Source organism: Nicotiana attenuata, chromosome 8, assembly GCF_001879085.1.
Source record: "Nicotiana attenuata strain UT chromosome 8, NIATTr2, whole genome shotgun sequence".
Lineage (NCBI taxonomy): Eukaryota > Viridiplantae > Streptophyta > Magnoliopsida > Solanales > Solanaceae > Nicotiana > Nicotiana attenuata.
Genome location: NC_031996.1, coordinates 34,002,517 through 34,013,415, shown reverse-complemented (window position 1 = coordinate 34,013,415; position 10,899 = coordinate 34,002,517). Strand labels below are relative to the sequence as shown.

Here is a 10,899-nt window from a genome sequence, read left to right as displayed (position 1 = left end):
TTCGCTGTCAGGATCGAGAGGAGAGGGAGGCCAAGAGGCCTCGAGGTTCTGGCAGTTACAGTGGCGCTCCTTCGAGGGGCCAGTTCCAGCATGGTAGGGGTCGTTCTTTTAGGCCCGCTCAGTCGGCTCGTCCCGAGTATCGAGGGGCATCTTCAGGTCATGGTTATCATGGTTCTCAGCAACGTCAGCCTTCACTCAGCGCTCTTCAAGCACATAGTTCATCTCGTGCCCCGTCTGTTCAGGGCTCTTCTAGGCCGAGTGCGTCAACTAGTCACTCCGGCGCGAGGGGTTCCCTTCAGTCCCATTCTCCAGCACCTGGGAGTTGTTTTGAGTGTGGAGAGTTTGGACATGTGTGGAGGCAGTGTCCTCGTCGTGCTGCTAGCTCATCTCAACAGAGGGGTCAGCCCTCGTCTTCTGGTCCTGTTTCTTCAGCACCCGCCCAGCCAGCTAGGGGTGAGGGTCAGGCAGCCAGGGGTCGCCCCAGAGGTTGAGGTCGATCAGGCAGTGGTCAGGCTCGTTTTTATGCTCTTCCAGGCAGGACAGATGCCATTGCCTCAGATGTTGTCATTACAGGTATTGTTTCAGTCTGCCATAGAGATGCCTCAGTCTTATTTGATCCCGGTTCCACCTATTCTTATGTGTCCTCATATTTTGCTCATTATTTGGGTACTTTCCGAGGGTGTCTTGCATTACCTGTTCATGTATCTACCCCGGTGGGCGATACTATTGTTGTAGACCATGTGTACCGATCATGCTTGGTGACTATTGGAGGTCTGGAGACCCGAGTTGATCTATTGTTATTGAGCATGATGGATTTTGACGTTATTTTGGGCATGGACTGGTTATCTTCGTGTCATGCTATTCTAGACTGTCATGCTAAGACAGTCACTTTGGCTATACCGGGTGTACCGAGGGTTGAGTGGCGTGGTGTGACTGATTATGTCCCTAGTAGAGTGATTTCATTCATAAAGGCCCAGCGTATGGTTGGGAAAGGTTGTCTTTCATATTTGGCGTTTGTGAGGGATGTTGGAGCCGAGACTCCTAGCATTGATTCTGTTCCAGTTGTGAGGGAGTTTCTTGATGTATTTCCTGCAGACTTGCCGGGCATGCCACCGGACAGGGATATTGATTTTGGTATTGACCTGGTGCCGGGCACTCAGCCCATTTCTATTCTGCCATATCGTATGGCACCGGCGGAGTTGAAAGAATTGAAGGATCAGCTTCAGGAACTCCTAGATAAGGGGTTCATTCGGCCTAGTGTGTCACCGTGGGGTGCAGCGGTTCTGTTTGTGAAGAAGAAGGATGGCACCATGAGAATGTGCATTGACTACAGGCAATTGAACAAAGTAACAGTGAAGAACAAGTATCCCCTGCCTCGCATTGATGATTTATTTGACCAGCTGCAGGGAGCGAGGGTGTTCTCCAAGATTGATCTCCGTTCGGGCTATCACCAGTTGAAGATCAGGGATTCAGATATTATTAAGACTGCTTTCAGGACTAGATATGGGCACTATGAGTTTCCTGTTATGTCTTTTGGGCTGACCAATGCCCCAGCAACGTTCATGCATTTGATGAACAGTGTATTTCGGCCTTATCTGGATTCGTTCGTTATTGTTTTCATTGATGATATTCTGGTATACTCGCGTAGTCAGGAGGAGCATGCGCAGCATTTGCGAGTTGTATTGCAGAGATTGAGGGAGGAGAAGCTTTATGCAAAGTTCTCCAAGTGTGAGTTCTGGCTCAGTTCAGTGGCTTTCTTGGGGCACGTGGTGTCCGGCGAGGGTATTCAGGTCAATCTGAAGAAGATAGAGGCGGTTCAGAGTTGGCCTAGGCCGTCCTCAGCCACAGAGATTCGTAGCTTCCTTGATTTCGCAGGTTATTATCGCCGGTTTGTTCAGGGATTTTCCTCTATAGCATCGCCCTTGACCAAGTTGACTCAGAAGGGTGCTCCATTTGTATGGTCGGACGAGTGCGAGGAGAGCTTTCAGAAGCTCAAGGCATCTTTGACCACAGCTCTAGTATTGGTTTTGCCGTCAGCTTCAGGTTCATATACGGTATATTGCGATGCTTCTAGAGTTGGGATTGGTTGTGTATTGATGTAGGAGGATAGTGTTATTGCTTATGCTTCTCGTCAGTTGAAGCCCCACGAGAAGAACTACCCTGTTCATGATTTGGAGTTTGCTGCCATAGTTCATGCCTTGAAGATTTGGAGGCACTACTTGTATGGCGTATCTTGTGAGGTATTCACTGATCATCGCAGTCTTCAGCATTTTTTCAAGCAAAAGGATCTTAATTTGAGGCAGCGTAGATGGTTGGAGTTGCTTAAGGATTATGACATCACCATATTGTATCATCCGGGAAAGGCCAATGTAGTGGCCGATGCTTTGAGCTGAAAGGCAGTGAGTATGGGGAATTTGGCGTACATTCTAGTTGGGGAGAGACCCTTTGCAGTTGATGTTCAGGCCTTGGCCAATCGGTTGGTGAGACTAGATATTTCGGAGCCTAGTCGAGTGTTGGCTTGTGTGGTTTCTCGGTCTTCCTTATATGATCGCATCAGAGAGCGCCAGTATGATGATCCGCATTTGCTTGTCCTCAAGGACAGGGTGCAGCATGATGATGCTACAGATGTGACCATCGGTGATGATGGCGTGTTGAGGATGCAGGGCCGGATTTGCGTGCCCAATGTGGATGGGCTTCGGGAGTTAATATTGGAGGAGGCCCATAGCTCGCAGTATTCCATTCATCCGGGTGCCGCGAAGATGTATCAGGACTTGAGGCAGCACTATTGGTGGAGAAGAATGAAGAAAGACATTGTAGGATTTGTGGCTCGGTGTCTCAACTGTCAGCAGGTGAAATATGAGCATCAGAGACCGGGTGGCGTACTCCAGCGGATGATTATTCCCGAGTGGAAGTGGGAGAGGGTCACTATGGATTTTATGAGTGGTCTTCCCCGGACTTTGAAGAAGTTCGATTCGATTTGGGTGATTGTGGATCGGCTGACCAAGTCCACGCACTTTATTCCGGTATGCACTACCTATTCCGGCATGGTGTTCCGGTGTCTATCATCTCAGATAGAGGTACTCAGTTTACTTCTCAGTTCTGGAGGACTTTTGAGCGAGAGTTGGGTACACAGGTGGAGTTGAGCACAGCATTTCATCCTCAGACGGACGGGCAGTCCGAGCGTACTATTCAGATATTGGAGGACATGTTACGTGCCTGTGTTATTGATTTTGGAGGTTATTGGGATGAGTTTTTGCCGCTTGCAGAGTTTGCCTACAACAACAGTAATCAGTCGAGCATTCAGATGGCTCCGTATGAGGTGTTGTATGGGAGGCGGTGTAGATCTCCAGTTGGTTGGTTCGAGCCCGGCGAGGCTAGACTATTGGGGACAGATTTGGTTCAGGATGCCTTAGAGAAGGTGAAGCTGATTCAGGAGAGGCTACGTACAGCGCAGTCGCGTCAGAAGAGTTATGCGGACCGGAAGGTTCGAGATGTGTCTTATATGGTTGGTGAGAAGGTCTTGTTGAAGGTTTCGCCCATGAAGGGTGTTATGCGATTTGGAAAGAAAGGAAGTTGAGTCCGCGATTTATTGGGCCTTTTGAGGTACTTAGGAGGGTTGGAGAGGTGGCCTACATGCTTGCCTTGCCACCCAGCTTGTCAGGCGTGCATCCGGTGTTTCATGTTTCTATGCTCCGGAAGTATGTTGGGGACCCGTCCCATGTATTGGACTTCAGCACGGTTCAGTTGGATGATGATTTGACCTATGATGTGGAGCCAGTGGCTATTTTGGGTCGTTAGGTTCGAAAGTTGAGATCAAAGAAAATAGCTTCGGTAAAAGTGCAGTGGAGAGGTCGGCCCGTGGAGGAGGCTACTTGGGAGACCGAGCGGGAGATGCGGAGCCGATACCCTCACCTGTTTGAGGCTCCAGGTATGTTTCTTGACCCGCTCGAGGACGAGCGTTTGTTTTAGTTAGGGAGGATGTGACGACCTGACCCGTCGTCTCATGAGTTACCGCTTCGTTTCCCCCATTTTCAGCTTCTTTATGCTTCATTATCCGTATCTTATGTGATCGAGTTGGTTCGGAGAGGTTTTGGTAGGAAATGAGACACTTAGTCACTTTAAGGAAGGTTTGGTTTGGAAAGTCAACCAGATGTTGACTTATGAGTTAGAGGGCTCGGATATGGATTCCAATGATTCGATTAGTTTCGGGGGATAATTTGTGACTTAGGAGTGTGACCGGAAGTGAATTTGGAGGTCCGGTGTAGAATTAGGCTTGAATTGGCGAAGTTAGTATTTTGGCGTTTTCCGGTTGATAGGTGAGATTTTGATCCGAGGGTCGGAATGAAATTCCGAGAGTTGCTGTAGTTTCTTTAGGTGATTTGGAATGTGAGCGTAAAATTTCAGGTCATTCGGAGGTGATTTGGTTGGGTTTTTTATCAAATGCGAGTTTCGGAAGTTTTAGAAGAACTTAGGCTTGAATCCGATGTAATTTGATGGTTTTGGTGTTGTTTGAGGTGTTTTGATGATTGGAGCAAGTTTGAATGATGTTTTAGGATGCGTTGAAACTTTTGGTTGAGGTCCCGGGGGCCTCAGGGTGATTACGGATAGCTATCGGGATGAGTTTTGGACTTGTGTTATTGCAGAAGATTGTTGTTGCTGGTATTTCCGCACCTGCGGAAAAGGGACCGCAGGTGCGGCCTCGCAGATGCGGGCAGGAGGTCGCAAGTGCGAAAAAAATTGGCTTGGGGAGCTGTTTCCGCAGAAGCGGAGCTTGGTCCGCAGAAGCGGAAGCCGCAAATGCGAATTTCGACCGCATAAGCGGTTCTGGGCTTAAGTGAATCTCCGCAGAAGCGGAACGTTGAACGCAGAAGCGGAAGTCGCAGAAGTGAGATTTGACCGCAGATGTGGTAATGACTGGGCAGAAGGGGTTTTAAATCATTTTTTTTTGTTCCGCGAGGCTAAGTTAATTTTCACCATTCTTGAGCATCCTTGAGAGCTTTTGGACGGTAATTGAAGAGGGTTTCGATTGGGATTGATTGGAGGTGTGTCCTATGATCTAAAAACATGATTTAATTGTAGAATCAACCTAGAAATTTCTGAAAATTTAACAAAAAAAGTGGGAAGAACTAGGGCTTGAGTTTTGATATTTCAAATTGGGTTGTGATGGGTCATTTGAGCTCGGATTTGGGAGTTCTTGATATGTATAGACTCGTGGCGAGATAAGGAACCCGTTGATGTGAAAATTTCTGAGTTTCGAGAAGTGGGCCCAGGGCTCGGGTTTTGCCAATTTCGAGATTTTTGCTATTTTTCGATTCTTTTCGATTAGGTTATGTTCCCTTAGCCTATTGTGACGTATTCGTTGTGGTTTTGGTCAGATTCGACGCGCGAGGAGGCCGATTTGAGAGGCAAGGGCATAGCGAGCTAGAGAATTGGCCGGCTTGAGGTAAGTAATGATAGTAAATGATATCCTGAGGGTTTGAAACCCCGGATTGCACAATGTAGTGCTATATTGAGGTGAAACACGCGCTTAATGACGAGTGCGGGATTGTTTACTATTGGGGATTGTGACTTGGTCCGTCCCGATTTATGTTTTACCGCGTATTTGACTGAAATGTCTTTATTATCAACATGATTTGGGCTTATTGTCATATTTTGGGCTTCATGCCAACTACTTGAATCCTTCGTGGACTTTTATCATTGTTTCCTCACTATTTTGATATATTACTTGAACTCAATCCTATTGATTGATACTGTTTTACAAACTCAACCACTTTTAATTGAATTTAAGACTTAAATGATATTTCCAATGTTGTTTGGACTGAGCACTACTATTTTACTGATGCCCGAGGGGCTTGTGATGATTTCTGGACTAAGTGAGGTCGAGGGCCATATGTGAGGATATGCTGAGTGATATGAGATGCTTTATATGCCACGAGGTGGCTTGAGTGATGGGAGGCCGAGTGATGTGAGGCCTAGTGCCGAGTGATGATGCCACGAGGTGGCTTGATATAGCGCTTGGGCCGTAAGGGGCCCCTTCGGAGTCTGCACACCCACAGTGAGCGCGGGTACCCATATGATCTGAGAGTGAGCCCGAGGAGCTGATACTATACTGAGTGACTGATACTGAGCCCGAGCGGCTGAGACTGTTCTGAGCGATTGATACTGGGCCCGAGGGGAAGATTATTACTCACTATTTACTTGATGATTTACCTGTTTTTAAAAGGAGATTTCATTTGATTCTTCATGGTTTTACTGCTTTAAGTGATTTACATGCCTGATATAGAATTGCTTTGTGCCTTTATGTGTTCCATGCTTTCAGTCATTATTTATCATTATTTCTCACTGGGTGGAAGTACTCACATTACTCCCTGCACCATGTGTGCAGATTCAGGCATAGCAGAGTCCGCACCTGAGTGCTAATTCCTTCCAGACCAGGCAGCGATTTGGAGTTACGAGGTAGTTGTTGACGTCCGTAGCCCCTTGTCTCCCCTATCCTCTATCATTTATGTTTTCTTCGGACTATTGTATCGGATTTCATACTTTGTAGACATATAGCAAACTCTGTAGTAGCTCATGACTTGTGACACCCCGGTTTGGGCTGTATCGGGATGGTTTCCCTGGTTATTATCGTTGTTTCCGCATTTATGGCTATCTTAAACATGTTTTAGATTTTTTAGTGTTAATTAATTGTTTAAAAAGAGGTATTTGCGTTGTTCTGGCTAGCCTTGTCTTCACGAGAGGTGCCATCACGGCCGGGTTCGGGAATTGGGTCGTGATAGTAACCATATGCGCGGCAGCAAATGAAGGGAAAAACCTGCATTAAAATTAACATATGTAAAATGTATATTCAACAGAATAAAAATAAACATAAGGATTACTTACCCATCTTTCTCATCCGGAACGATAATCAGCCTACCAAATGCATCATATTGTGGAGTCATTTTACCACTTCGACCCCGAGAAGCTGCTGGTGTAGCACTACCAATGGATGGTGATGTTGGTGTGCCAGAGACTCCAATATTTAGCCTAGATACGCTAGGTGTGCTTGATGTCGGAGATGCAGCTGGAGTCGATGAAGTAGGCAGTGCTGAGGAGCTACCTTGTTGACTAATATGAAAATCGGGAGAAGAAGTTACATTTGGTGTGGGAATAAAATTAAGGTTAGAGCCAGAGTTCGGGCCAGCTGAAGATACAGAAATGTGGACAGGCCTAGGTGGGGGCATACAAAATGTAGGTGGCAACGAAGTTGACTGAGGAGGAAAAGTAGGAGGAGGCCCCATATGTGGAGGAGAGTGACCTGCAGTTGGAGATTGTAATTGAGTCCCCTTACCCTTACGATGTCAACGATCGCTACCCCCAGATGCCATCTACGTAATATAACCATAGTAAAAAAACATAAAGCAAATATTCAACATATTAGATGTATAAGAAATAATACAAAAACATAAAGAATTAGATGATTAGGAAAAAATATAAAAACATAAAGAGATAAAATCTTCAACATATTAGAAGATTAAGAAAAAACATAAAAATCCTAAAGAATAATAAAAACATAAAGTAATTCCTCAACAAATTAGATGATTAAGAAAAAACATAAAAATTAAAGAAATAATAAACACATAAAGTAATTTTCAACAAATTATATGATTAAGGAATAACATAAAACCTAACGACCTAATAAAAACATAAAATAATTCTTCAACATATTAGATAACTAAGGAAAAATATAAAATTTAAAGAGATAATAAAAACCCAACAAGTCAATCATCTTCACTTGATTCATATTCATTATTAGATTCTTCCTCATCGCTTGTTCCATTGTCATCAAGAAATTCTTCTCCATCGCTTGTTTCATCTCCATCAGGTAATTCTTCCTCATCGCTTGTTTCATATTAATTGGCTGGGTCTTCCTCCTCATTTGCCCCGGATGTTCCTTCCCCATCATCATTTAAATTTGATCTAAGGACAGAAATATCAAATTCTTCATAGATGCCTTCGCTATGGTGTAATTCACCTGCTAATTCATCATCTACCAATGCTTCAACAGTTGAAATGTCATTTTGGTACGCTACATCCAAAACATCCTCGACTTCCACTCTACCCACGGGTTTTGTTTTAATAACCACCCTCCATGAGGACTTATTCTTGCACAAAGGATAAGGAGTGTAATACACTTGTTTTACATTTTGTGCAATGATAAATGGATCATAGAATGGATAATCCCTCGTGTGCTTAATTTCAATTATTTTGTACTGGGGGTGCACCTTCGTACCTCTATTTGGTGCTGGATCATACCACTTGCACCAAAAGAGTACCAACTTTTTCTTTGGCCAACCAACACTGTACTCGAGTTCTAAAATCTCTTGAATCACACCATAATAATCAACACCCCCCTCACCTTTCACCCACACCCCACTATTATTGGTTTTCTTGCCCTTAGACCATTCTTTTGTATGGAACTTGTACCCATTAACACAATACCTAGACATCTTTCTAACTCTAGGATCAGGTCCCCAAGCTATATCATGCAGAAATTGATCACGTATGCCATTAGCTGGATTATGAACCTATATAGAATTAGAGAAAATTTAGAATTTTAAATTATATGTAATTAATTTGCAACTAACAAAAACCATGATAAATATTAAGTAACACTTACAAATTCTCTAAACCACTTTGAAAACCTAGGATAAACAGCATTCTGCCCATATGTACCCACAAAGTAACTGTCCGATACAATTATAATATTCATTAGTTAAAACAAGGATAAATCTTGTATGGAACTTGGTAATATAAATATATATTTACCTATAATAAGGTTGGACCTCGGGCAATTTAATAGTACATGTGTTGTAGCTGATTGTAGTTCCTTCTCAGTCAAGATTCGCTTTGAACTACTTTTTGGACCACCTTTTCCTGGTTGATTGAATATGGAAAATGGTGGTGCTGAAGGATCATTACTTCCTCCATCGTCATGTCGATTGGGTCTATTTCTCAAACATGGCACATCGTGTTCAAAATAATATGAACAAAAATAAGAAGTTTCTTTAGCCAGATATGCCTCACATATCGATCCCTCAATTCTCGATCTATTTTTCACGGTCCGCTTACATTTGCCAATAATCCTGCATATTACGATTTCTTAGACGGAACAATATTAATTAAAATAAATAAAGGACAAATGATTAAAAATTATTTATTATCTCTCAAAGGGATACATCCATCTATATTGAACTGGCCCTCCAAGTCGTGCCTCTTGCGCAAGGTGAATTGGAAGATGCTCCATTACATCGAAGAAACCAAGAGGAAAAATTTTCGCCAACTTATTTAAAGTTAAGCGAATATTACTCTCCATGTAAGTTAGATTCTCCATCCTCAATGTGCTAGAACACAACTCCTTAAAAAGTAAGCTTATCTCTATGATAGGCTTCCATATTCTATCAGGCAAGGCATTGAACGTAATAGGCATCAATGATTCCATGAAAATGTGACAATCATGGCTTTGCATTGACATCAACTTCCCTTCTTTCATGTCAACACACCTAGATATGTTTGACGCGTATCCATCCGGCATACTCAAATTCTTAACCCACTGACAAATCTCTCTTCTCTCGTCCAAAGTGAATGTGTAACTAGCCTTGGGCTTCTGAATCTTGTTGTTCAGGTATGTAAGGTACAACTCACTTCGCCTACAATATTCCTTCAAGTCCATCCTGGCCTTCAAGTTATCTTTTGTCTTGTTATTGACATCCATCACAGTATTAAACAAATTATCAAAAAAGTTCTTCTCAATATGCATGACGTCAAGATTGTGCCTTAGAAGATTATGCTTCCAATAAGGTAACTCCCAAAATATGCTTTGTTTAGTCCAGTTATGGGTAACACCATAACCAGGTATCTTATTAGGCAATGGAGACTCTGTTACCTTAGGTAGATCCCTAACTCTATTCCAAATTTCTTCTGGCGACAAGACTGAAGGTGGCTCTTCATAATCAGTTTGATTCTTCATAAATGCACTAGTGTTTCTCCTAAATTCATGATCCATTGGCAAGAAACGACGGTGACAGTCAAACCATGTGTTCTTACCTCCATGTTTCAAAGTGAACGCTTTTGTGTCTTCCATGCAAGTCGGGCAGGCTAACTTTCCAGCAGTAGACCACCCGGATAGCATTCCATAAGCAGGAAAATCATTTATAGTCCACATTAAAGCGGCACGCAATCTGAAGTTCTGTTTAGTTGATATATCATAGGTTTCCACACCTTGATGCCACAATAACTTTAACTCATCAATCAACGGCTGCATGTATACATCAATCAAACTTTTTGGATTGCGTGGACCTGGAATAATGCAAGTTAGGAACAAATATGGACTTGTCATACAAAACTCTGGAGGAAGATTATACGGCGTAACAAACACTGGCCAACATGAATATGGTGCGGCGGAGACTGCAAATGGAGTGAATCCATCAGCACATAATCCCAACCTAATATTTCTTGGTTCACTTGCAAAGTCCGGGAACATCCTATCAAAATGCTTCCATGCTTCTCCATCTGACGGGTGACATAGAACACCGGTTGGCCTTCTATGTTCATAGTGCCATCTCATATGAGGAGCGGAGCTCATTGATGCGTACAACCTCTTTAACCTTGGTATAAGGGGTAAGTAATGCATCGCCTTCACAGGAACCTTCTTCTTATTAGCATTTGTAACCTCCTTATAACGAGGTTGGTTACAAAACTTACAATTTTCTAATGCTGCATCATCCTTATAACATGCATCCTTTCTCACAACAGTCAATCCTCTCTGATGAAAGTCCTAACTTGGACACCAATTTCTTTGCAGTATAGAAATCTTTGGGTAAGTCAATTTTATTCGGATTTAGTTCATTCATAAGCCCA

The 10,899-nt window shown here is 43.4% G+C and overlaps 2 protein-coding genes across 2 annotated transcripts; both read right to left on the bottom strand.

Annotated features, from left to right (window-relative positions):
* LOC109231646 (classical arabinogalactan protein 9-like) lies at nt 6,357-7,280 on the bottom strand. The gene is made up of 3 exons (XM_019397293.1): nt 6,883-7,280; nt 6,784-6,814; nt 6,357-6,368 (listed from the first exon to the last, which is right to left on the bottom strand). The coding sequence occupies exons 1-3, from the start codon at nt 7,278-7,280 to the stop codon at nt 6,357-6,359; spliced, it is 441 nt and encodes a 146-aa protein (XP_019252838.1).
* On the bottom strand, nt 7,893-10,624 carry LOC109231645. The gene is made up of 3 exons (XM_019397292.1): nt 9,219-10,624; nt 8,660-8,726; nt 7,893-8,567 (listed from the first exon to the last, which is right to left on the bottom strand). The coding sequence occupies exons 1-3, from the start codon at nt 10,622-10,624 to the stop codon at nt 7,893-7,895; spliced, it is 2,148 nt and encodes a 715-aa protein (XP_019252837.1).